Source organism: Parasteatoda tepidariorum, chromosome 4 (genome assembly GCF_982258835.1).
Source record: "Parasteatoda tepidariorum strain Cologne lab strain chromosome 4, Ptep-v5.0, whole genome shotgun sequence".
Taxonomy (NCBI): Eukaryota; Metazoa; Arthropoda; class Arachnida; order Araneae; family Theridiidae; genus Parasteatoda; species Parasteatoda tepidariorum.
The window spans coordinates 99,438,286-99,466,100 of NC_141758.1; the positions used below are offsets into that span (position 1 = coordinate 99,438,286).

A 27,815-nucleotide genomic window follows, 5' to 3' on the forward strand; every position below is an offset into this window, starting at 1 on the left:
GCTTGCATTATTATATCAGCAAAAAGAAGGGCTTTGTTTTTCTTAATTTTCTTGTTTTTTTTTCTTCTTTTTGTCCTTTTCGTACTTATTTATGTTGCGATATATATATATATATATATATATATATATATATATATAGATAGATAGATAGATAGATAGATAGATAGATAGATAGATAGATAGATAGATAGATAGATAGATAGATAGATCTTTCTTTTTTTTAAAGAAGAAAAAAAAAACTCGGAAGCATGTCATGTGTATTTAATACAACAAACTAATTCACATAAATTAGTCACTTCTTCATAGCACGTATTGCATACTGATAATAAGGATGGAAGAAAGCGCGATTACAAAAGTTGACCTCTTGGGGATAAAGAAACGAAAGAAAGAAAATGAGCGGAAGTTCGTTAGGGTGTGTGGGGGGGATTTCACAATGAAAATGTGGACATCCGGAATTTGCCAGCCCATCATCATTTTCGAAGCAGATTAATGAGCCCTTTCACGCTATACAAGAGAGACTCTTTGCTGAAAAGAAATTACATTGAATTCCATTGAAATAATGTTCAGTGAGACGGGGGAAGGAAAAAAAAGATATCTCCCTGAATAATTTTTCTTCTAATGATTGAACTTTCGCGTACTGAGTGCCAATCTAAATTGTACAAAGGGTTGACTTCAACTGGGTGCGTAGCCAAATTACTCAACAAAAAACAAGCACCTTTTAAGCACTTTTCAAGCACTCAAAAATATTTTTAAGCACTTTAAAAAATTGTAAATAGGCAAGGTTGGAAAGTTTTTGACAATTGATAGTTTTATCTTGTTTTAACCGTCATGTCAAAGAACCTTTTGGCATTGTTTTTGACAATTGTCAAAAATCACGAAATTTTAAAATGAATGGCGTTTCCATGCGCTACGGACTGACAATACGCCGAAATAGATTGGGGTAGAATTAATTGTAAAAACGTTGAATAGAATCATGTGAACTGTGTCTTTTTGCATAATTTGAAGTGAAAATCAACATAGTAAAGGAAAAATCTTATTTTGAAAGAAGGAAAATTAAGCACTTTTTAAAAACACCCAGTGAAAAAAACAGCTTTAAGGGCTTTTAAAAATTGAAAATAAGCACCTTTAAGCACTTTTTAAAAACGCTACGCACCCTGTTCAAGCATGCTATTTCAGGGTGCGCAGTCAGATTTTTCAACAAAAAATAAGTACCCTTTAAATACTTTTTAAGCATTCAAAAAATATTTTTAATCACTTACCAAAAAAAAAATATAAATAAATAAATAAAAATCATAATTAGGATCTGTGCGGTAATAAAAATTATTTTTTTCTACCGTTTAAAGTTTTTAATTAATAAACATAAGACGAATAAAATTCAAAAACATTTTCAAAAACTTTACATAACAATGATGAATTAACTAGTTTCTGATAAATATTGCAGAGAAAATTCAGAAAACCATACATTTTTTTGTAATTTAGAACGACAATCGACACGCCTGAGAAAATATCTCTTTTGTAAAGATAGAAAATTAAGTACTGTTTACAAACCCCAAATAAAAAAAAAGCACATTTAAGGGCTTTTAAAAAACGCAAAACAAAAATAAGCACTTTTTAAAAACGCTACGTACCCTGTATTTATAAAGTTACGAAATCAGACGCAAAAACGTCGTTCCCCTCCCCCCAACAGATAGCCTAACCGTAATCTGGAAAATACAGCTCTTTCTAATAGTTTCAATCGAAAATCATAGCCTCTAAATGATATTTTAAACTTTTCACCCTATTTAAACAGCTTTTTAAACAGATCGAAAATTTTTTGCACACAAACATGCAAGTCTGTCAAGTCTTGAAAATGGGTGCTAATTTTTGAAGGGCTTAAAACGTGTCAACTGTTATATCCTTTTTTTGTATTTTTGAAGCGAATGAAGTTTTTGATCAGGTAAAACATACTAGTATACCAAAGATAAAAATCATGTAGTTTCATAATTATTATTTTTATTTTATACAAAAATTATCGAAAAAATTATAAGTTAATTATTATGAATTATAATATAAACAAGTATTTACAGCATTTAAAAATAAAACTATGAAACTTCAAGTGACAAATTACAAAATTTGATCAAATCGGGTTAATTGTTCTCGAGAAAAAAAATTAAAAAATAAGACTTTTCTTTTAAGTTTTATAAATCTAAAATTAATTAATTGAATACGGTTACATTTTGCAACTTAAAATGTCATAATTTAAAATAATTTTAAAATTTTATACGCCTTACAATTCGAAAAATATTTTGACCAATATTAAATAAAATAAACAAATTAAAATATATATTTATTAGAAATAATTTTTTACGTGGAACTACATCAGATAAACGAATTTATGAGCAAGAAAGTTGTGAATCGTTGAAGAGCTACGAGCACAATGCGTAAAAAGTGAAATTAATATTCAGAAACATTCTACCGCTTTTCTGATCTAACTATTGAGACTAAAATTTTTACAGATTGTAAATAGGCTAACCCCAAATTTTAAGGGCTAAGAGTCAACAGGGGGCGGAAAAAAAACCCGGATAAAAAATTTTTTAGTATAACTTTATTAATCATAAATAAATTAATAAGAAAAATAATAATAGGAGTAGACTTTTACTAATAAATAAATTCAATTGGTTTCAAAATTGTCGCTTTTAGTAACGACACGGAGGCGTAAACACTTATTTTATCTAATAACCGTCGTTGAACAGCCGACCCAATTTTTGGGTTTACGACTACGAATGTTCAGCTGCGCAGTCTTGCAATTTTGAACCCAATCCAGAAGACAAGGGAACTCCTGAATCAAGTATTGGGAGAAATTTGACTTCGTGGAGGACTTTTTTTATAGAACTCACCCGCATTTGCATTACATGTACAGGAAGACCACGAGAACCTCCCGCGGTTAGCCTGCCGGCAAAGGGACTCTAACCCATGATCCGTCTACCACTGAGAATATTTCACGTCAACACTGTGGTAGGTGAAAGCTGGATGGGGATTCGTATCGACCAGCCATCGCTGGACTTCGAACCCGGATCACCTTATTGGAAGGCGAACATCGCGGCTCGTAAACACTTATTTTAAATTTTTTTTTTTCAGCAATGGGCAGCAAACCTTAAATTTATATCAATCCCATCGAAACTATAACTTTTGAGAGGTTTAGTGAAGAAGGCCCTAGACTCCATACACTGTTATCCATGATACATCATCGATTACATGTAATCCATGGATTTTGCTTGGCATTGGGGAAAAAAGAAAACGATATTATAAAATACTTTATAATTAAAGCTATATAAATTTCAATAACTTTGACCGAGCTTTTTTCTTTCTTTCTTTTTTTTTTTTTTTTGCACCCAGGGGTCGCTGTGACCTCCCAAATATTTCACGATTTGCGAAAGTTTGCCTGGCCATTCCGCAAATTTCGCCTGGCCAGTCGGCACTTACGACGAAATTCCATTCTCTCTCTCTCTCTCTCTCTTTTTAATAGAAAAAGCAAATAAGATTTGTCAGTACACCTTTATTTAACTTTTTTAAATAGCGAAGATATATATATATATATATATATATATATATATATATATATATATATATATATATATATATATATATATATATATATATATATATATATATATATATATATATATATATATATATATATATATCATTTCACGTATTTATTCCACAATTCTTATATTTTCCATAATTCATAAACTACCAGATAGAACGATGTGAGATTTTGCCCTTTTCTAGAGAAATTTATTTGATATAAAGACATGAATTAAACATTCTGATATCAGAATGTCATTGATGATTATAATTCTACGTCTCAGGAAGATTTCTTTTTTAATAATATATATTTATATATACATTTTTATTTATTTATTATTATTATTTCGCAAGTACGCTATCTTATGTCTGAAACTCGTCACACTTTGTTTAAATATCGAATTAGTTTTGAAGTAATTAAATAGTTAATACTGATAAAATACCGTTTTTTTTAAATTTTTAAAAAAACTTATCGCAGTAAAAAATAATATTCTGCTGTTTTGAATTTTTATGACTGTAAAAATAAAATAAAAACTTCTCTTTTTTTTTACAATTTCGCAGTAATTAAATTTAAAAAATTTTACACGGTAAAATTAACTGTACTGTACTGTACAATAATGACATTTTTTTTAAGGAAAAAAACATTATAGTTCTGGTAATGAAAACCAAAATATACGGTATTTAAACCATTCATTTGATCTAAGGTATCACGATAAAATTACCTAATTTTAACTTTTTTAGCAAACATTATCACATATTATAAAACCATTTTTCATTCTTAACATTACTAAAATCACTACCAAAGAGTTTCGGTGAAAATCACCCAGGTTTTGGTGTAGCCATAAAGCCAGATTCAGGGTAAAATTTTCCATATTTTGGTAGTTCCGACCATAATTTTTTTACACATCTTTCGGACCCAAAGAAGTCAAATATTAAAAAAAAAAGTTTAAAAAATTAGGATTAATTCTATAAAGGGGTTTAATACCTAGAATATCCTATTTTTATTCGGTATACGGCGATATTTGTCGATCACCACATTATTTGTTACTCGGTTTATGTGATAATAAAAAAATTACCTAAGTCTTCATCTTATCTGCAAATAATTTTTTTATTCATTTATAAAATGGTTCATTAATAGTTTTATAAATTACAAGAATAATAAATCATAAAATCATTAAAACAATTCGTTTAAAAATTAACATAATGTGAAAATAGTAGCAACAGAATAATTTACGAAAGCAAATTAATTACATCCTATATCAATACTTAATTCCACAAAAATAACAGCTTTTTACCTTACTTTTTCAAATTTGGCAGAAAAAGGTATTTAAAAAAACTTTAATTCAATATGCGTTTGCTGAATTGAATAACTCATTGTTCATTTTACGAACGGTAAATAAATTAAACTGTTATAAGATCTGTTTATTTTTTATACAAAATTATTTAATTTTGGTCATAACAAAATCTATGCAATTAGTAAATTTGATATAGATTAGTCATATGCTTGTTTGTTGATATCATATTAGACAAGTCATATTTGACTGCCATCATTTTTCTAAGAAGTTTTTTTCTAGTGGTAGAGAGAAAAAAATTGCAACAATTAAATAATTTATGCTAATGGAACTTTTTGGAACTTTTCTACTTTTGAAAATCTTCAAAAAAAAAAAAAAATTATTATCGCAGCAAAAAATAATATCTCGCTTTAATACCCTAGGTTTTTACCTAGCGATGGCTGGTCAATTCGAATTCCGCACCCGGCTTGCGCCGACCACGGTGCTGACGTAAAATATCTTCAGTGGTAGACGGATCATGGGTTGCCCTTGCCGTCAGACTAAGCGCGGGAGGTTTTCCCCTCCATGTAACGCAAATTCGGGTTAGTTCCATCAAAAAGTCCTCCACGAAGGCAAATTTTTTTCAATACTTGATCCAGGAGTTTCCTTGTCTTCTGGATCGAGTTCAAAATTACAAGGCAACATTGGTAGTTGAACATTGGTAGTCGTAAACCCAAAAAAATTGGGTCGGCTGTTCAACGATGGTTATAAAATAAAACAAAATATCGTGAACTATTTTTGCACTTTAATTTAGATAACTTCGACAATTCGGGCTCGCATCTGTCTCTCTCATTGGATGCTTAGTTATTTTAATCTAGATTTTTACGCATGTTATTATACTCGCTGTAAAATGAAAAAAATTGTAATTAACGTATACATCCTATGAAATCTTTAATTCATAAACATTACGATTTGATTTAAATAAATTTCAATGCTGCGAGAAGATTCTAGGTGGACCGTTAATTTTTGGGCTAATTTAGACAAAAATTGAGTCATTCCAGAGGAAAATATAATAGACATAAAATTATAATCCTTCATAATATCAGGGGTGATTGTGAGTCCAACTCAAAAATCCGGAAAAATCATTAACGACGCATTTCAAAAAATTAATGTCTTTATAAATTTAAATCATTGATATTTTCAAAACATGAAATTCTACATAAGTTCTATGCAGCATAATTTAAATGAATAATTATAAGTTTACTTTTATCTCTAATCACGTTTATTATTCTACCAGAAAAAATATTAATTAATGAAGGCGATGCCAAGTATAAATTGTAGTTCTAATATTTTTTTTAAAAAAAATATACAAGAATTTTTATACAGAAATGTGACTATGATTTCTTGAAATTTTTGCACCTTGGATATCCGGAAACTTCCTAGTCCCTGTTTGCGAAAAATCCGAAAATCCGGATTTTTTCCGGAGCACACTCATCTCAGTAATATGTTAGTTTCTAAAAAAATTCACGACAAACGCACTAAATTATTGAATGCACAGGAAGAAGTAGGGCATAGGGATACAGGTTCAATACAAGGCGGTGGCTGGTCAATTCATGTACAGCTCCCGGCTCGTAGTTTTGATGTAAAATATCCACAATGGTAGATGGATCATGAGTTTCAGTCCCCTTGCCGTCGGGCTAACCGTAGTCGGTTTTCCAGGTTTTCCTCTCCGTGTAACGCAAATGCGGTTTTTTTTTCCACTCAGTTTATCTTCCTCAGTTTATCCCAATGCTTGATCCAAGTGTTTGTCTGGTTCAAGAAAGCAATGGTGTGGATTTGAACGATGACCCGTAAATCCAATATAGATCGGTTGTTTAACGTTGAATTTTTTTTATTTTCTTAAAAAAAAAAACTTTTTTTTTTTTTTTGAATGATTTAAGCTGAAGTAGTTGAGACCGGAGTCTCCAATACACGGGGACCAGTTTTCGGTTTCAATCCAGATTATTTATTTAACCGGCTGCCACTCAAATATGGAGAAAATTCATTGTACATTTTATATACAATATATAAGGAAGGAGCCGCGATGGCTCAGGGGATAGAGCGTTCGTCTTCCAATGAGGTGAACCGGGTTCGAATCCAGCGACAGCTGGTCGATATGAATCCGCACCCGGCTTGCACCGACCATAATGCTGACGTGAAATATCGTCAGTGGTAGACGGATCATGGCTTAGAGTCCCTTTTCCGTCAGGCTAACCATGGGAGGTTCTCTTGGTCTTCCTTTAAATGTAACGCAAATTCGGGTCAGTTCCATCAAAAAGTCCTCCACGAAGGCAAAATTTCTCCCTATACTTGATCCAAGAGTTCCCTTGTCTTGAGGATTGGGTTCAAAATTACGGTTTTAAAATAAAATATATTAAGAAGAAAAGCACTGAAATATCCCCCCATAGATTGCACTGAGTGGTTATCATTTTTTCAAAGACAAAAATAAGGAACAAAAAATTCCCTGTATTTTCCCAGTATCTAATGAAAAAATCAAAATTCCCTGCATTATCCCTGTTATTTTAGGTGATTTTAAAATTCCCTGCATCTTCCAAGTTTTCCCTGTGGAGTGGCAACTCTGTTTAAAGTCAACGAAGTTTTAATTATAGAAAAAATTAAGTATAGAATAATATAGCTACATCTTAACAGAGCCTGACAAAGGCAGGGGCATACGGGGCAATTGCCCCGGGCCCCACATCAGAAGAGGGCCCCGAACCAAATTGAAAGTTAAGTTTAGGTTTCCTTCTATAATGAATTTTTTTTAAAACAAAATATCAGTAAATCCGTCAGTTTTATGTTAGCTTCTTCATTAATCTATCTTATGAACACAAAAAAATCTATATTTCGAAAATCCATGGCTTTCTATGACGGAATTTAGCTAAATTTTTGCAATTAAAATGGACAAATTTGGCCAATCAAAAGCCTGTATATCGCAAAATACGATATGTTTACAAAAAAATACAGGCTTTTGATTCGCTTAAGTGAACCAGCGTAATTGTGAAAAGGTAGCTAAATTCCGCCCTAATGTCAGCTAGGACATGAATTTTTCGCTGCTAGATGTCTAAGTTAACAATCAGAAAATTGCATTCGGCAAAATGGACATAGATTAATTAAAAATTAATTATCTAAATGGACAGATAATTAATTAAATGGACAGATCGATATTTCGTCTGACCATTGGAGGGGGGGGGGGCTTTATAGCTATTTTAGATTCTAGTCAATTTTCTTATTATATATGTATAATGAGGTGAAAAATTTAAATACCCCCATAAAGTTCAATTTTTCATTACAGAAGTGGTGAAGCAAAGGGGGGCTCGCAAAGAATTTTTTGCCCCGGGCCCCAATTAGGTTAAGTCGGACCCCGCATGTTAATATACATTATTATATATATTAATATAGAATATAAAGTTATATATTATTATATATTAAGTATAAATTATAATAAAATAAATTATTTTAATTGAGAAATCTGACGACTGAAACTGAATATCCTGTTTCGCTAGGAACAGGACGGGAAAAAAAAGAAGACGATTTTCAAGAGAGAAAAAGGGGTGTACTCACAGTGCAGAAGGGGTCCAGGGATGGCTTCGGCTAAAATAAAATCGGAGAACATGAAATTGAGCATGACATCGCACTTCAGCTGGTCGCCCACTCGCTCCAAAGTCATGACCACAACTGATCAGCTTTCATTGTTTCCTCTTTTAATTGCGCCGACTGTCCTTTCCCGTGCGAACACAGACCGTCACGCATCACTGATCTACCCCCCCACCCCACCTCAACAACACCCCTTTATCACTACATAAAAACATTTTCTTGAATGGGGAACATGTCGACGCATACAAATGAAGAAATGGACAAGAGAGACAGTTATTTATTTGGAAGATAGCAAACTTTTTTTATATTCTTCCTATCTTTTTTATTAAAATGTTGTTCCAAGGTTAAAGAGTATGTCAATATTGTATTGCTAGGAAAACTAAATATCTTTCAGCTAACTAAAATAAATATATATTTACTCATTTTAAAATAAAATAAAATAAATATTTAAAAAAAAAACGATTTTCAAACAGGCGAAAATGTTCGATTTCACAGATTTAAATTGAAAAATGTAGGAGCATCACTTTCGTTAATCCTTTGGGGACACTTACAGTCCCTTGCCAAATTATTAGACGCACTATAAGATTCCATGCGAAATCTTAATCATCAAGTGATACTATACAGCTTTAATGTAATTACGTGGCTGAAACAGATTCGCACCTGTTTACGTTCGTGTATCAATTGGTTAGCATTGTAATGCAATACGTTAAGAACAAATACAAATAGGAAGTACGTGAAAAATACCCGGAATAAAACCCATTGCATGCTTGTTTAAATAAAAAGTATTGCATATAAGCTCGTGTAAAACATGTCATTATTAAAACACTACAGTGCGTCTAATAATTTGGTCTAATTATTATAATATAATACAATACCTGATGTAATAAATATTCTATATTTATATAATATATCGTCTAATTTATCCAGTCGTCGAATTTATAGAGTCTAATTTAACCAATTGATATACGAACGTAAACAAGTGCAAATCTGTTTCAGCCACGTAATTACATTAAAGCTGTATAGTATTACCTGATGATTAAGATTTTGTGCGTCTAATAATTTGGTCAGGGATTTATACATAAATGTACGTCACTTTTATATAAATACTTTTTTCTCACATTCCAATTAGAAACAAAAATATATATTTTACCTTTAACGCAGAAAAGACACCGGTGTCTCATACAATATTTCAAACCCATAAATTGTTAAAATGCTAAATATAATATTCCTGACTTATTTAGAAATAAATTAATACAAAATAATGAAAAATATGCTTAGTAAAAATTCTGCGTCGAAAGGAATTTACAAGGGTGATGGTGATTTATAACGAAAGCGATGCGCTTTACGTTTTTTGTTTCAAGTCTGGAAATTAAATGAAATTACTTTCTCCTTTTAGCCCAGTCAAATAAGATCGAAAAAACTCCGAGCTTTCAACTAATTCCCAAGAACCTGGAAATCATTTTTTTTTTTAGTTATGGTGGGGAAAAAAATCATTGCAGAATGATATAAGTAAGCGACGGTTTCTGAAAAACAAAAAATTGCCAAATTTTCGACACTTATTTAGTTTTTTGCCAAATAGCATCTAAAACACGCAAGGATTATACAGTCCCTTGTCAAATTATTCGACGCACTATAAGATTCTATGTAAAATCTTAATTATCAGTACATACTATACAGTTTTAGTGTCTTTACGTGGTTTGCACTTGTTTACGTTAGTGTATCAATTGGTTATATTAGCGGATATATAATATAAATTTGACAGTAGGATAAATTAGACGATATACAGTACAGAGCCCGTTATCCGGAAAACCCAAAAACCGGAGCAAAATTCGATAAATTTTCCCGCCATTTTAAAGAAAAAAATTTTTTTCCTCATAAGATTTTAAGGTTTTTTCGTTCTTTTTTGAAAGATGTTTACCTTACCATCATTTTGGATATAATCATTAGTGTATTACTCTATCGTTTTTTCTTCTTTTTAAGATTTTTTCCAAAAAAAAAAAATTTTTTTTAGTTGGGTTTAACAATAAAAAAACGGCCTTTTGTAGCGATTCAGAAAACCGGAAAAATCAGTTATCCGGAATTGCGATGGTCCCGATTGTTCCGGATAATCGGTTCACTACTGTATTACATAAATGTAGAATATTTATTATACCAAGTATTATAATAGTATATTATAATAATTAAATCAAATTATGAGAGGCACTGTAATTTTTTAATAATGACATGATTTGTACGAGTGTATGTACAATACTTTTATATTTAAACATACATGTAATAGGTTTTTATTCAGGAGATTATTTAATACACTTACTATTTGTATTTATTTTTAACGTATTGCATTACAATGTTAACCAATTGATACACGAGCTTAAACAAATGCAAACCGGTTTCATCAGAGTAAAAACAATACTATAGTATAACCTAATAATTATAATTTTATATAGAATCTTATAGTGCGTTTAATAATACGGCCAGGGACTGTATACTGATGCTCAAAGAAACGTTCTTTAGAAAAGAAATTTATGGTTTTGTCAATCAATATTTCGGTCGTTTCTAACAAACTACCAGTGATAGTTGTTATATTCGTATTGCTAAATTAGTTAAAACCTATTGTCTTCGTCAAAATGTAAAAAAAAAATGAGGGCGCTAAGAATATTAAACCATCAAAACAAGACGATATAAACAAAGAAAAGATGCTGCATTTTTGTTTTAATCAGCACAGGGCATCAGCGATGCGCACGAATGCACAAGAGGCGGACACAGCGTCAGAAATCTCTACTTTGTAATAACGACTTCGCATTATAATGCGGCGTCACGCGATGCAAAATGGACAAGGTCAACACATACATAATGCTCATCTCCACTTATAGAAATTGCATTCAAAAGATTGCTTATTGATTCAAAGATGAGCACATTTCAGAAAAGATTCTAGGTAGACAGTGATGTAAAAGGGTGCATGGTCTTTTTGGATCTATTTTGTACTACTTTTTGCATTTATATATTTTGAGAACGGCGATAGGAGGTTCGAATCATAACAGGCTTACATTACCCATGGGCTGTTGAAAGATAGTTTTTGGATGGTTGGGCGAACACAAAAAATAACAGACTTCCTAAAACCGGAAGAAATTTAGAAAACTTCCGGTGTATCCCTCCGCTTCTGTTATGCTAGTGAGGCAATGTGTAAACAGGCTTAAAATTCTAGGAAGTTTTATTCTTTTATTCAGATAAGATCAGTGACGCATTTTTAGTCGGCAAAAAACTTGTCTGCTGCATACATTATTACATCCACCGGCAGAGACGTGTGAAGTTTACGAAGTTACCGATTCTCATGCTGATACAATGCCAGAATTAAAGATTAAAAGTAGCGAATGGAAGCTCCAAAAGTAGCGGACATTCGAACATTTTGTAGCCCAATAAAACTACGTTTATATATATTTACTGTATATTTACTATATAAAATATATATTTACTGTCCGTATGTATATATATATATATATATATATATATATATATATATATATATATATATATATATATATATATATATATATATATATATATATATATATATATATATATATATATATATATATATATATACATACGGACAGTAAATATATATTTTAAAGTGGTAGTTTACCAATCGTAATTCTTGGTTTAATAAGTTCAATTTAGTAGATTTTTCACCACTATAGCTGAATAATTCGTAGGCTTGTATAATTATAGCACTTATGTCATGCTATACTTTAACTTCAGAGAGAGCAGTGAGAGAGGCCTTTCTGGCTCTTGAAACTTTTGCCACAAATATGGGACTTACCATCAACGAAGATAAAACTAAATTTATGGAATCTCCAGTCAGAACTGTAAATTATGATCCTATATTCATAAATGGTTACACCTTTGAAAAGGTTTATGAATTCAAATACTTTGGAACAATGATCAATGACCAAAACAGCATAAAAACAGAAGAAGACAACCGAATTAAAATGGCAAACAAGTGTTTCTTTGGACTAAGAAAGCAATTAAGATCAAGCCTAATCAGTCGAAAAACCAAAATTAAAATTTATAAGACTCTTCCTGTATTCCTGTATTGCTCTATGCAAGTGAAACATGTGGACACTAAACGCAGACACTCAGCGTACTCTTGGTGTTTATGAAAGGAAAATCCTTAGAAATATTTTTGGCCCAGTACAGGAAAGAGGCTGTTGGCGAATCAGATACTACTTTGAATTATATAGACTCTACGGTCAGCCAAAGATAGTGCAGGTCATCCGAAGCAATAGATTAAGATTGCTTGGCCATATCTGGAGAGGTCCAGAAAACAATGCAGTACGAATCACCACCTTTAAAAATCCTTCTGGATCTCGGGCCAGAGGAAGACCTCCAACTAGATGGCTCGATGACACTACTAAAGAGCTCAAAGTAATAAAGATTAACAACTGGAAAAAAGTCGCCATGGATAGAAGGCGTTGCAAGCTACGCGTGATTGAGGCAGCCAAGGCCTGAAAGAGGCTGTTGTGCTGCAGAAGAATACTTTAACATGCGCCATTTAATAGTTACATTTCATGTAATCTGTCTATTTTTTTGTTTAAGTTCTCATTACAGGATGAATGGGAAAAGGGTCATTATTGGCCTCAGGAGCCCAGCTAGACTAAACAGGCCAGACCATGTCATGCTATACCTCCTAAAAAGAAAGCAAAAATAGTCAAATTTTTGCAACATTTACTTTGTAGTTACGTTTTTTTAATTAATTTGGCGTGTCCGGAGCAGTTGGCATCTCTATATATTTCTTTTCTACTAAATTAAAAAAAAAAAAATTAAATTTCAATGCATTGCGTTAAAAATTTCGTCAAATTCAATATTTCGTTTTTACTCAGATTAAAGGTCACGCGATTTTTCCAGAAAATAAACGATTAATAATGAATGGAGTTAAAGCTTTTTTTCCCATCATACTCGCCCTGCATTTTTCCATACATATCTTTGCGATTTCACGAGTCTATGATTTGAAGCATAGATTTTAGACCCCGAGCAGCAAAACAAGTCAAGAATCCAAAACTAAAGCTGATGCGTTTTCGGGGGGGGGGAATGTCCTTTTTAAAAGAGATAAAGAATTTTCAAAATCATTTTATAAAGGGAAAGGAATTTTTTTTTACAAAAAGTGTTTCTGTAAGGAAAAAATAGTACCACATCTTTAATATTCGTAGCGTTTAAAAAATAATGAGTGGCCATGAAAGTAGCCGGTAGCCCAAATTCGATTTTCAGTAGCGGGAACTTTTAAAAGTAGCCCAGTCAGCAACTTGCAGCCAAATCTGGCAGCACTGTGCTGATAGGGGATTTTGCTACTCACAATGATTCCCTTCGCAGCGAAGCACTCTTATTGGAGTCTTTTGGCTGGGAAGTTTTGGACCACCCCTCCCTACAGCCCAGACCTAGCGCTAAGTGATCTTTCTCTTTCCGATAGTTCAAACATAATTTTAGTGACAACCCCAACAAGGATGAAAAAGACGTAAAAACGGTCATGACCTCTTGGTTATCGGAGCAGGCGGCAAGTTTTTATGAAGAGGGTATTCTGAATCTAGTTGTAAAGTATGATAAAGTCTTAAACAAACTCGGCAACTATGTTGAAAAAAATATAAACGTATGTGGAATCTGAAAATAAATTTGCTTTTTGAAAATTTACTTTCGCTAGGTTTTTATTTTCAAACAGCCCTGACTTAAAAAAACACCCCTCGTATATAAAAAACATATTAAAAAATTGAACAAGAAAAGGCCTTATTTGCTTTATTAATCATTATCACTATTTTAAATTTGAATTTTGAAAAATTATACATTGGACCAATGGGTGTTTAAACGTGTAGATTAAGGACGTGATTTTAAAAGTTATCTGACTGTACTTTAGTTCTCAAACAGAGGCCTTGTTTAGAAACAAACAAAAAAAGATTATTAAAAAAATTTTATTAATTAAATTTTATGATTAAAAAAAAAATATTGCTACCCATTAGGAAGTAATTGGCGATAGAAATGGGCAATAGGTGGAATAAATCAGAACTCTCAACTTATGGCAAAACCTTGCATGCTTTCACCTTTAGCCTGTGCGTGTGGAGAGCCATAGCAGAAGTTCGTCATCTTCTGTCTCGATTTTCAAATATATTAAAAGCTTTTTAGTCAGGAAACTATATGGAACTGAAAACTACATTGGACATAGTTCTAAAAGAAAGCATTGTGGAAATTTCAAAAAATATTTGCGACTATTAAATGCAAAACATATTAGGAAAAAGGAAAATATTGTAATGCATTCCTATATAACTGAGAAGAGGAAGAGAGGGAAGGGGAGATGGTCAAGACATGGAACCGGTTCTCTCACTAGATGGCGTCATAATTTTGTTGTATTAAAAATATCAAGAGTTTTAAGACTTAGGAAATCTGTAGTAATAAATACCAATAAAAGCGATAGCAAAAACTTGATCTGACGCGTCAAAAACTTAATCGCAGAACTCAAAATTTCCGATTTTGTTTCATTCACCCCCCTAAAAAAATTTTAATATGCCATGATCCGCACATCCAAGAGCTGGCAGATCAAATAGTGTAATATTTCTGGATTGTAAGCCCACCACATATAGTTGCAATTTAAGCCACTATTAGCATAAAGCATTGAAGCACAAAATAATCGAAATTTTTAATGATATTAACTTCTATTTGGTGATAAAGTCATGCGAAACTATGTTTGTGAGAATCACCCAGTATCCACAAACATTGAAGGAGGTAAAAAACAGCCATTTCGACTTTTCTATACTAGTTTCATTGATTTTCTCGGATTATTGTAATCAGTGGAATAAATTTTATTATTATTATTTATTAGTTATTTATTATTTACTCAGTTCAAGAAGAAAATATGTTACAAAACAGTTATATCTGAAATTAGATTTGATAATAAGTAAATTTAAAAAAAAAAAAAAATTACCACTTTTAGAAAAATGTACTACTGTTAAAAATAAATTACACTTTTAGATACCTCAAACTCTTATTAATTATTATTTCATTACTCTTAACATTTCTAACATTCTTAACATTTCGAATAACATTTTCTAATTTTTCCAGATTGATAAAATTTTATGACTCTTTCTCTGCTCAATGCGGGTCAGAGGAGTCTACAATGACACAGAGCTTTAGTAGAGTGTCATAGCTAGTTGGAATGTGGTCAAACCTTTGATTGCAATGTCTCACCTTTACAGATATGAAAAACAGACAAAAACTGACTAAAAAATTAAGCTTGATAATAAATACACTTCTTAATATTTTATTAAAAAACTAAAACATGAGTGGAGTTGGCAGCTGCATTCTAAACCAAACACATGGGAATTCTCTTTTCCAATGCCTCTAGCTTACTGCTCCCTTCCTCTTCCATCCTCCCTCTTTGTTCCCGCATTTATGCAGCAGAAATTTGTTTCTTCAAGCATATTTTAGCTTTTTTCATCAATCTCTAGTGCTCGAGCCATGATGACTCAGGGGATAGAGCGTTTGCCTTACAATGAGGTGAATCAGATTCGAATTCCAGTGATGGCTAGTCGATTCAAATTCCGCATCCGGCTTGCACCGACCAGTGTTGACGTAAAATATTCTAAGTGGTAGAATGATCATGGGTAAGACTCCCCTTGATGTTAAGTTAACTGTGGGAGGTTATCGTGGTTTTCTACAGCATGTAAAGCAAATGCAGGTTAGTTCCATCAAAAAGTCCCCCACAGCGGCCGATTTCATGCAGTACTCGATCGAGGAGTTCCCTAGTCTTAGTAGAAATTTACGTCGTGGAAATTAAAAAAAATATTTTTGACAGGTAAATATGAAAAACATCAAGGGGAAAATATCACAGTACATTCCTATACAACTGAGAAGAGGGAAGGGGGGGAGAGTCAAGACATGGAACCTGTTTTCTCCCTATATGGCGTATACGAGCGTTGTGATTGCGAATGGTCCACTTAAACTTAAACCCATGTATAACTTTGAAACTATCAACTTGGTTTTAGCTTCCTTCAATAAAGCATTAAAAAAAATTTAAGATAAGAACGGGCTTAGACAGCTCATTTTAAGTTTTTTCATCATTTTCTTACCACTCATCATAATAAGTATATTCAAAATTACTACTAACTCTCACCTCAATAGAGAGTCTAACATCTCTTTACCTTTCGTGCTTTAACCCTAGCTTTTAAATAATCTCCAGCTTTCTTTTAATAATTTTAGTAGCTACTTTTGCTAAGATGCCGGCCAGGTGGCCGAGTGGTTAGCGTGCCTGACTGCGAAACCAATGGCTGGGGATTCGAATCCCGCTCTGGGCATGGATGTTTCTCTCTCTCTGTGTTGTCTTCTGATGTGTGAATGTATGAATGTGGCCCACCCTATGAACGGGTATTTGTGGCAGTGTGGCGTGGGCAATGTTGCTCACCTCCATGACTTTGGTTCACAGGTGCCCACTGGGTAACGATAAATGAGCAACACTTCCGGCATCTTCTAAGGCAAAGAACGAAAGTTCAGTGCCTGACGTTATTTAAAAAAAAAAAAAACAACTTTTGCTAAGATACCAAAGGGTTTTTGAAATTTGAGTAAAAATGTAAAAAAATATGTTGTTTCCAATCCCAGCTGGGATAGTGGAGCTATACCAGATCCATGAGGCCTGGAGTCTTCAAAAAATCGAGGAAAAGGAGAGGTCTATCAAGAACCTCTTCCATGGTGAAATCCAGGCAATCAAGTAGATGGTGAGGACTAGCCTTGCTGGTTTTGCACTTTTTACAAATTGGAAAAATTTTAATTTGTCCACTGAAAGTGAGGCCCTTAGTATGCCCACTGACAAATCTACAGGTAGCGGTTTGGTTGGCACGTGTACCCTGAAGGTCAAGTGCTCCTCCAGGACGCTTGCGGGGATACCAATTGTGATCCGGTGGAACAAGCCAAGCTTTACCAACTTTAGATTTGCGGATAGAAAATAATTCAGAGTAAGTGAGGGCCATGTTTGGAGAGGCTGGGAGGGAAGTACCTTCTTTTGCCAACTGATCAGCACGTTCGTTGCCAAAAAGACCCATGTGTGAGGGGGGGGGGGAAATGTTGTTGTGGTTGGCTCGGAGCAAGCCCTTTGTGATGTTTTTAATTTTTTCTTAGATGTTCTAGCGCTACTGCTTTGTTGCTCTAAAATTTGGCTCTTTTTTGGCAGCAAGTACTGATATGGAAATCTTTCATGTACTAATTGCCATACAACTTTTCTAATTCAGAGAAGAGCAAACAGGACTGATGTTAAAACTTTTTAATATAGATTTCCTTGATACTTTTAATTTTTCTTATTATTATAATTGTTAATTTTAAAAGTAAAAAGATCTGAACAATTTTAAAGTTATGAATTTAATGTATTCCTAGATTAGTTGTTACTTAAGATCAATCACTTATAAAATATATTTCAAGATTATTATTTACAATTGCAAAAATTTTGTTAAAAGAAAAGGAATATCATAAATTATATATAAATTATGCAACAAGATGGTTGTAACACACCAATAGAAAAATACTACCAGAACAATCTGGCTCCATAAACTAACTTCTTATACCTCTCTTATTCTTAACAAAGTTCACAAATAAAATAGCTATTGAATATATAAAAATAACAGAATATAGATAGATATGATATTAAACATAATTTATTTCCCTTTTCGCATTTCAGATGATTAGGTATTTGCATCAACATCAAAATAATTATTCATTAAAGTTGATAGATTTTTGTCAGAGTTTAGAACAATTCTTTTATTACATCAATTTTTTCAAAATTGTTGAACATAACTTTATATTTATACAAATTCTCAGCAATTTTCAATCGAAAACAATCTTCTACTTTAAAAATTATAATTTAAAAAAAAAGGATCTGATTTACAAGAAGTTTCAATAGGATATTGACGATTAATGAAATAAAGATTGAAATAAACATATAATCCATAAAAATTATTTAAAAAGGAATAGAGGAAAGTTGGAAGCTATACATGCAATCATAGAATAATATATATTTTCAAATAATAAAATTGTAATTGTATTATTAAACAAAGAGCATACCACTATTTTGAAAGTTGTCTGTGTGATTTCTCATCGTCAAACTCATACTTCAAAATGATTGGTAAAATAAAAAATATCATTAAGCTGTTTTATAGTAATGCAAGAAAGAATATATATTATTTTAATTCACTTCTATGTTTTTGTTTAGGATACCTCCCGACATATTATAAATGAAAATAATTTGTATGCACTCAACACATTTTATCGATCCGAAACTAATTTAATGGATACAGACCATAGAGGAGAAAGCTTGAGTTTAGTTGTACTCCAAATGCATTTATAGAAAAATGCTCAATGCATAGTTATACTTTATTATCTAAGCTACAAGCTAGCTTTTCATTTTACCGTAACTTCTGGCAAATAGTTTTTGTGTCATGCATTCATGAGCTGTTTTCGTTTTGTGTTCACAAAATCTTTTCATTGCCTTGTATCCTCTAATTAATGAGAGAGAAAAAATTTCTTTTGTTAAATTAACAGCGAATATCCATATTAAGTAATATTTATGTTTCTTTTTTACATAATTGTTTTATAATATTGCTATTTGTTCTCTTTAATATTAACAAATACTCCCCTGATGAGTTCCCTAATTTGCTTCTAGATCCCTTTTTCGGGGGCAACATTTAGCAATTCAATATTAAAATCATGGTTACAAAATGTAGTATTATGATCAACTATCATTTTATAAAATTAATATGAACAAGTATTAAGATTTTTTTATTATTAAGTGTTATATTTTATTTCCAATGCCCACCTGTGTTAACATTTCATCAATTTAGGCATTTACGCACAAAATTGGGTGGACTCCCACAGTTAAGACAGAAAGTACAGAGAATAAAAGAACATCTATGCCTTGTCCCGGATTCGAACCCAAAAATTAAGTGTTATATTGATATATCTAAACACTTTTTTTTTCCTTTTATTTCATATGAATTAAATTGATTGTAACTACTAAGTATGCAACTTTCTTGTTAAAAACAATATTAGTAATCATGCACTTGTTTATCAATTACAATATAATGTATTTATAATAACTTTATACTGTCAATGTGCTTTTTAACTACCTTTTCTCCTATTTAAAAGAGATAGGTATAAAATAGAGTGAGATTTAACATAATGAAAAGGACTGCTGCTATTTGTAGTCCGAACTCTTAAAAGCAATAAGTTAAAAGAATAAAAAAAGATCTTTGGAAAGGAAATTTATGTCCACTATTGAACGGACTCCCAATTTCTCTTCTGTTCACTATAAGTGTATAAAATAACATTACAGGGTTGCCACTCTACTGGGAAAGCCTAAAAATTTAGGGAATTTAAAAATCACCAAAATTAACAGGTAGAAAGGCAAGGAATTTTGAGTTTTTCTTTACAAACTGGGAAAATACAGTGAATTTGTTTTTTATTTTTGTCCTTTTAAAAATAGTGTACACTTAAAGTGCAATCTATAGGATATTTAAGGAAGATAATTCAGCCATACTAAACTATTTCATTTAGCATTATTTAAGTATGTTCAGCTGTTCCTTTTTTACTCTAAGTTTTTCCAGTAATTAAAAGTGTAGTTAGCTCAATATAGCTGACACAAGGGAGCAGTATTTGTGTTTTCGCTTAATATATTGTGTATAACAACGCCCGGTGGCTGAGTGATAGCGCTTCACGCTCCCGTGCCACAGATCCTTGGTCCGGGTAAGGTTGACTCAGCCTTTCATCGCTTCAGTGGGTCGAAAATGAGTACTAAGCATGCTTGGGAATTAAACACTGGGTGTTCCATGTTCGACTGACCACCTGACAAGAGCATCTGCTCCTGCACCCCAAGCTCAAGAAAACTGAGATGGCACAGTAGGCCTTGACCCTCTATGGGCTGTCACGCTACTGAGTTGATATTGTGTATAACATGTACAGGGAAAATGCAGGGAATTTTTTGTTACAAATTAGAGTGACAGCCCTGCATTAGTTAAATGGGAGTTTGGATAGGACTGTTAAAACAGTTCAGTCCAACTTATTGTTCACTATATTCCATTTTTATTATTTTGGGAATCGACTGTATTATTTTACTTTTCTTTTATAAAATAGTCACTTCTGAATTTGCATTTTTAGTATGGCATCTGCAACAGATAAAATGCATCAAAGAGTTGGATCCATTGTAATGAATGAAGAAGGAGGTATTATTTCAGTAAGTGTTCTTCTATTATAGCAAAATTTTTGATTTAGTAATAACGTTGATCAATCACATTTGTCTTTTCTCTTACAATGTTATCAAAAATATTTTCTGAATCTAAACAGAATTTTTTACTCATTAAAAGATTGTAACATTCAATGTTTCGTGAATGAAAATATTTTTGGGTTCTTTGATAAATGAGTTCAACTATTTCTTATTAAACCATTCAAAAATGAGTTCAATTCTTTTAGAACAAAAAACAGAATGGACATTTAAAAAATAAAAAAAATTGCCAACTTTAGTTACACTTGGCTAACAGAAAATTAACTATTTTTTGTTAATGTTTTGAATGTTGAGAAAAATGTTACAAAAAATAATGATGAAAATAAAAATGAATGGTCAAAATTAGAAAGGTTCTATGAAAGTTTGTCATATGTTCTGTAATTTTTAATTTATATTTGCTTTTCGGCATTTAATTTTTGTTATGGTATCCAAAGGTTTACATAAGATTTTTTTCTCTTCCTTTTGTGAACATTAATGTGTTTGTAATGATACCCCACTTATCATAAATTAAATAATAATTGATTTTGATACAATTTTGGTTTTGATGTGTTTTTTGCTACCATACCTCTGCTAAAAAGTTTTAATAATTTTCTAAATAATTGAAATAAGTATATAAAAGTTTTTATTTTATATATGTATTTCTTTATCATTATTAAACAGTGAATATTGCTTACATAAATGTCATAAATTTGTTTCTTCATTGCATCAATTTGAGAATTATATTATTTTAAGTCTTAAATGCTTATGACTTGTGTATTTAACATGAAATATACTGATACATGAGGTTAAGACCAATACCTGTTTTTCCCATGGTTTTAGGAATATCAGACCAACTTTGCTCCAAATGAAAAAATCATTTGTAATCGCACGCAAGGGTATGAAATTGATTGATCGTAATTTTAATATGACATAAGCGTGTCAGGTAACAGTATTTTGAGCCTAACAACATGACGGAAAAGTGGTCAGCATTATAAACTGGAAATCCATATTTCCCAAACAATCTGAAACCAATCAATGTTTCTTTCAAGTTTAATTGATTATTTTTCTAATCCAAGTAATGGTGTAATCAACCAAAAATAAAGAGTTGGCTGGAATTGATAACATCTCAACCTTGTAGTTAATGGGAAATTTTATGGAAATTGTTTTAAGTACCCTAATATTTCAAATTATACTTTTCCAAACTCAAAAGTCACCTGTAATGGTTAAAGGGAATTTTTAAGGGATGTAGTCACTCTCGAAATTTAGAAGAATTTTTTTTTGTTGATTTATTTTTTGATGTACACAAAAGATTTTTGAACAGAGAAGATACTAAAATTTGGAATTTAGGGTGACCCGGGGTAATTCACGATCACTCTGTATCTGGGGTAAATAATGATCACCTAAGTTTTATGTAAAAAGAATTTTTTTTTCAAATTTAAGCAGGGTTTGTTGATTTAAATCAGCTTGATTTTAATCACGATTTAAATCATGATTTAAATCAAATGATTTTTTTAAAAAAATCATTGATTTAAATCAACAAATTTTTTTTATGTATATATTGATTTAAAAAGTTAAAAAACAGTGTTTCAAATTATTGATACTTTTATTATTTCTTTTCTTAGTTTTAAAATTTATTTTAAATAAATTGCTGCATTAATTAATTTTAGTTAACGAAACTACTTTCTTTCATGGTATGTGTTAAATTCTAACACAATCAAAATTACATCTTTAAAACTCTTGACTCTTGAGATTGCAAGTACAGGTTAAAGTAAACATTTAAGTATTTTTTTCTCGTGATATGTTTACAGTATCTTTGACATTATCAGATTTTCTTAAAAGAAATTTTGTGAAAAAAAAATTTCAATGAGTACATAGATTTTTTTAAAAATTTTTTTAGCTTAACTTATCTGTTTTGATATAGGATTAAAAACGAATATTTTAATATAAAAATATATAGATTAAATATTTATTTATTTTTTGATGAATGACTACATTTATAAACACAATCTGTTACATTTATTTAGTCATTTTAAAAATCAAGAGAGAGAAAAAAAAATTATGATTTGGTAATTGAAACTTTGTTTTATAGTTAAAGTATTCCTTAAATTCTCTATTTCATCTAGTCTTTAAATTTCAATCATGCATTTGTTTCAGAATAGTTGCTATGCATTCAAAGCTATGTACTATAATGAAAAATTGTTTTAGGTAGTTAGAGCTTCTAAAATATTCTTATAATATAATTTTAATATTAATTTGATTTTAATTAAACATTTATAAAGTTTTTTTGTCATAAATCAAAGTTCTAACGGTGTATTTGAATAAAAATAAAAAAAATCTGATTTAAATCAAAAAAATCCGATTTAAATCAAAAAAATCTGACTTTTTTGATTTTTTCTAAAAAAATCAAAAAAATCACGAACCCTGAATTTAAGACATGGACAAGAATGCTTGTACACTTTACTAAAGTATAACTACATTTACTTAAGATTAATTTTTTGTTTAATCTAACAAAATAAGTATCTTTTAAACTGCTTTCTGTATTTTCCATTTCAAAGATGGGTTTCAAAATGTGCACATTTCTGCAAAGATCCCCCTCCTTCTCTTAGTAAAAAATATTTTGAGTCACTTTCTTTTTCTTTGATATAAAAATAGTGAGAGCTTTTGTTTAATTGTTTCACATCTACTGTAAACATTATAATTGATTATAGGAAACTATATCAAATGTTGCCCCCTACAGAAGGGTTAATTATTGATCACTGGGGTAATTCCTGATCATTGTCATTTCTTCTTATAAATAGTATATAAAACAGCTTATAAATACCTAATTGTCTTTTCCTAAATAACAGTTCACATTTACTAAGTGGAACAACTATAAAATATATTTTAACTGTCATCACAAAATTTGTTTTTAACTGTATACAAGACTGTATTCTGATTTGCACCACTTCTGGTTTGTCTTACCTTGCTTCTATCTTAATTTTATGTGTGTACATCGTTAGAATAATTTTTAAGTTAATAAATTAGCCTAGTATAAATATGGTGAGAAATTATGAGCCTAAAATGGATACTAAGCTTCTAGAAAACAAAATTAGTGAATTTCTTTTCATGATTGAAAATGAAAATTTCAGTGTGAGAGCTGCTGCCAGAGCTGTTGACATACCTTACTTAACTTTACACTTTCCCTAAATGAAGTTAAAAAATCCAGCAAAAATAATCCATGTGGGAACTCTCTTATATTTCAGAAGAACATGAGAATGAGTTGGCTGATTGCCTAAAATGTATGGCACAATACAAAGATTTTTGAAATTTTAAGGTGTTAATCGTTCTTCTTGCTTTTTAAATAAATCATTTTATTAGCAGCTTAAACATATCTTTTTGGTTTATTTGTTTGATCTTGATGTTTTATTTCTTAATTACCATTATATAATTATTTTTAAGCAGCCCCTTTACAACAAAAACTGGTGATCAATAATTACCCCAGAAGTGATCAGGAATTACCCCAGAAATGATCAAGACCAGGGGTAATTCCTGATCACTAAATATTTAAAATCTTTTAAATTCTAATTAGATTTTCAAACAAAAGAAGGTGGCATTGGACTCATCTCATATAGCCTCAAACTTCCAGTAAATAAAATTCTATTTCGAATAGTTTTTTCACAAAATAGATGTTTGCGTTTTTTGATCAGGAATTACCCCCGGTCACCCTATTGATTTCATGTTTTAAATTTTAAATTACATTTTTTACGTATATAAGTAAATAGTTTTTATCGTAATTTTAGTTTCCAAACGATTTATTTTAGAAATTTCAAATTTTACTTTTAAATGCAGTTATCTGACAATAATTCAAATATGTCAGTTGAAATATCTTAATCTTAAAAATACAGTTTTTGCTGTTATTGCAATATGCCCCCCCCCCCTCCTGAAAAAAGAGAAAAAGATTCATCAAAGAAAAGGTTTGCAGCATCTGTTTTAATTTTGAAAAATTCATTTTAAAATGAGTTGTATAATGAAGAATCTTTTTCTGAATTTCAGTTTATTTTATTGTTTTGCTGAGAAAATTTTCCAAGCATAATTAGGTCTGGTTAGAGTGGCCTAATCCCTTAACCCAATGTTTCCCAAACTTATGACTTTTGTGTACCCTTTCTAAACTTTTCATAACGCTGTGTACCACTGATAAAAAAATTAATGTATTTTTTTAAAACTATGTTTATTTTTCTTTCTTGGTACAAAGTTGTGATAATAAGTTTATTTGCATCAGTGAGAAGGATGATATTGTTTTTGCTGTGATAACAGGATAAAAATTATATTTTATGAAAATAAGTAGAATTTATTACAAACCTTTACTACAGAAAAATTGCACAAAAGTTAAAAATCACTACTGGCTGTTGACACCACTAATTATTAACTGTTAACTCTGCAAAAAATAGCCAAAAGAAAAATACATAATCGTACATTTGAATAGCTAGCTTTTGTTTTTAAATAAAAAAGGTTTGAAATTTTCGTTTGTTGCAAGATAATTCGTAAACGTGTGCCCTTGCTAAACTGTTCCCATACCCCTGGGGGTACGCGTACCACACTTTAGGAAACACTGCCTTAACCCTAAAAAAAAATTAATCTTAAAATTTGTTTAATGGGCTGTTTTTGTTGTAATTATTATACTTTTCTTTTAAAAAATCAAACCAGGGTTTAATTTGCCACATTTCTGTAAACGAGTTTTTGCATATTTATTTGAAAAATTCCTAAAGAGCATCTACTATTTTTTTATTTTTTTTTTATATCCTGTATAAGTATTTTTTTTTCTTTCAAAAGTTCTAACCATTATAAATGGAGATTCATTTATTGTGCTGGGGGGGGGGGGTTATACTCGATTGAATATTTACTTTTGCCTACTAGTGATAATAAAAAAAAAATTTATAATTTTTATTGTTAAATGATACAGACATGCAAGTAACCCTGTGCTATTTTTTTAGTCATCTGGAGATTTAGAAAACAATGAAAATGTTGCAAGCATTTTCCACCAGATGGTTAAAGGAGCTGATAAAACAGTTCTTTCCTTATCTGATAAAGCAGATGGTTTCAAGAAATTATCAGGTATGTATGCTTAGCTGATTGCTACTTGGAGTAGTTAAATCCTCATAAAATTTGTACAGACTGTCATTTATAAAATCAACTCAACCCTATTGTTTGTTTAAAAAAAAACTCTTGATTGATTAAGTCCTTAATTAGGAAGATAAAATTATTTTTGTTTTCATTTATTTCAAACAGAATATCATTTGCTTTTAATTTAACAATATTGATTGAACCAACAATGTTCTGTACCAAAGTTGTTTGCATTTTCTATTCTATTTTAAAGGGATTTTCATAAAATGCGAATGACGGCTCCTTTTGTATAACGCTTCCTAACTTCCACAGGAACGGATTGATTACTTAATTTTGAGATAAAAAGTAAAGTAAATAAAAATAGAATCGATGTTCTTAAATGAAAGATACTTTTTTATCAAAGAGTTGCTTATTGCTATGTGATAACCTACCGAATAACACAAATATTACTTCATAACTAGATACTTGATACACTCTGATAAAATATTATTACAAAATAATCTTTTTTTGTTTTGTAGTTTTTCTTATTTCTTTTCTAGTGAAAGTAATTTTTAAAACAAATTCGATAATTCTTTTTTAATCAAGTGTTTGTTGAAATTGTTAGTTCTGAGTATCAAAAGTATCAGGAAAAAAAATCAAGACAAATAAAGCCATAATTTTTTTAAAATCAGGAATTCAAAAATGTTCCTCTACAATTCTCAAACAATGATAACATTTCACGTCAGGGCTCCTAGGAACAACTAGGAGCCCTGATTAGCTTGACTTTACATTCACTTTAAATGCTTTCATGTCAAGGAATCTATTGAACCTTTCTCATTTTTATTTGAGCAACCATTGTATTAAATATTTCTATTATCCCTGTTATTAAAAATTGTTTTTCTGTTTTATGATTAGAAATGCATGATCATATAATGTATTGTTTTGTTCTTTATAGTAAATTATGAGGACTTCTCTTATGTTGTGGCTGTTTCCAACAAAAAGATACATGTGTCCAAGATAATTGGAACTGATTCCAATTAGTGTGAGCGAGTTACGTTCCAATTGGTTTCTTATTGAATTGTACAATTGACTGCATAATCTTTCTTTTTATAAACATTGTTTGGTAAATATTATAAATGTATATATCATAAATAAATATAATAAAATGTTAATCAAGGGATGTATGTCGTATTTTTGAACTTAACTTTATGTGCAAAGAGTTAAAATATTTATAGCAAAATATATATTAATAATTTAGGAAATAGAGGATTTCCAAATTAGACTGACGGTTTTCAAATATTTATAACAGCAAAAGGTTATAGTTAAAAAAATAATAATAATTCTTGTTACTAATCATGTGACAGGGCTTAAATTTTTTTTCTCAAAATTATTTAGTTTTGTTCAAATTTTTTCAGTAGATGACGATGCAGAATAGCATATAAATTAAAGTAAAATACTTGAAAATTTTGTAATCTTTTGATAATATCATATTATAACATTTCACATCAGCCATAAACCAAACGAATAAACAAACCTACTTTCCTAAGCACTCGTGTATTCAAATACGAACAACCCGTCAAATTGAAATTAAGAGAGCGGTTAAATAGATAAGTCAGGAAATTTTGGGTGTAAAACAAAAATTCTGAGAGGGAAAATATATGACCTGCTGTATGAATTAGCAAAAAAATTCTGTTTTTCAGTTATAATTTTTGGAAAACTCTCGGTCTAAATTTAGACATTTTGTGTGTATAATCAGTATTTATACATGTCATGTGCTCAATACTACTGTTATGAAATAATCATTAAACCGTTTAGTTTTTAATGTAAATATTTACATCACTGGAAGATGGTTCAAAAAGTTGTATTGTGTAACAAGTTTTGTATCAGAAAGAAAATCCTTTGGGGAGAACGCTGCTCGTTTTGATTTTAAAGAAGACTACTTATGTTTAGTATATTTGGTAGATAACTTTGCTACATCTAGCCTCTTAGTA

General features: G+C 30.7%; 2 protein-coding genes across 5 annotated transcripts in view; one reads left to right on the top strand and one right to left on the bottom strand.

Annotated features, from left to right (window-relative positions):
• Positions 1-18,822, bottom strand: part of step (cytohesin steppke) — a 44,897-nt gene extending 26,075 nt beyond the window's left edge. The window contains exon 1 of one of the 4 annotated variants that reach the window (XM_087161803.1): positions 18,555-18,822. In XM_087161803.1, coding sequence (XP_087017929.1) covers positions 18,555-18,600 — 46 coding nt within the window. In that variant the 5' untranslated portion in view covers positions 18,601-18,822. Of the gene's footprint in view, positions 1-8,438; positions 8,584-18,554 lie in introns of those variants that run through there. The other 3 variants (XM_087161802.1, XM_087161800.1, XM_087161801.1) reach the window with 3 other exon arrangements.
• Positions 18,823-18,906: 84 nt separating this feature from the next.
• Lamtor4 (Late endosomal/lysosomal adaptor, MAPK and MTOR activator 4) lies at positions 18,907-27,004 on the top strand. The gene is made up of 4 exons (XM_016065695.4): positions 18,907-19,047; positions 20,643-20,718; positions 25,716-25,836; positions 26,780-27,004. Exons 2-4 carry the CDS (start codon positions 20,644-20,646, stop codon positions 26,863-26,865), a joined length of 282 nt encoding a protein of 93 aa, XP_015921181.1. The 5' UTR covers positions 18,907-19,047; position 20,643; the 3' UTR covers positions 26,866-27,004.
• Positions 27,005-27,815: the final 811 nt, after the last annotated feature.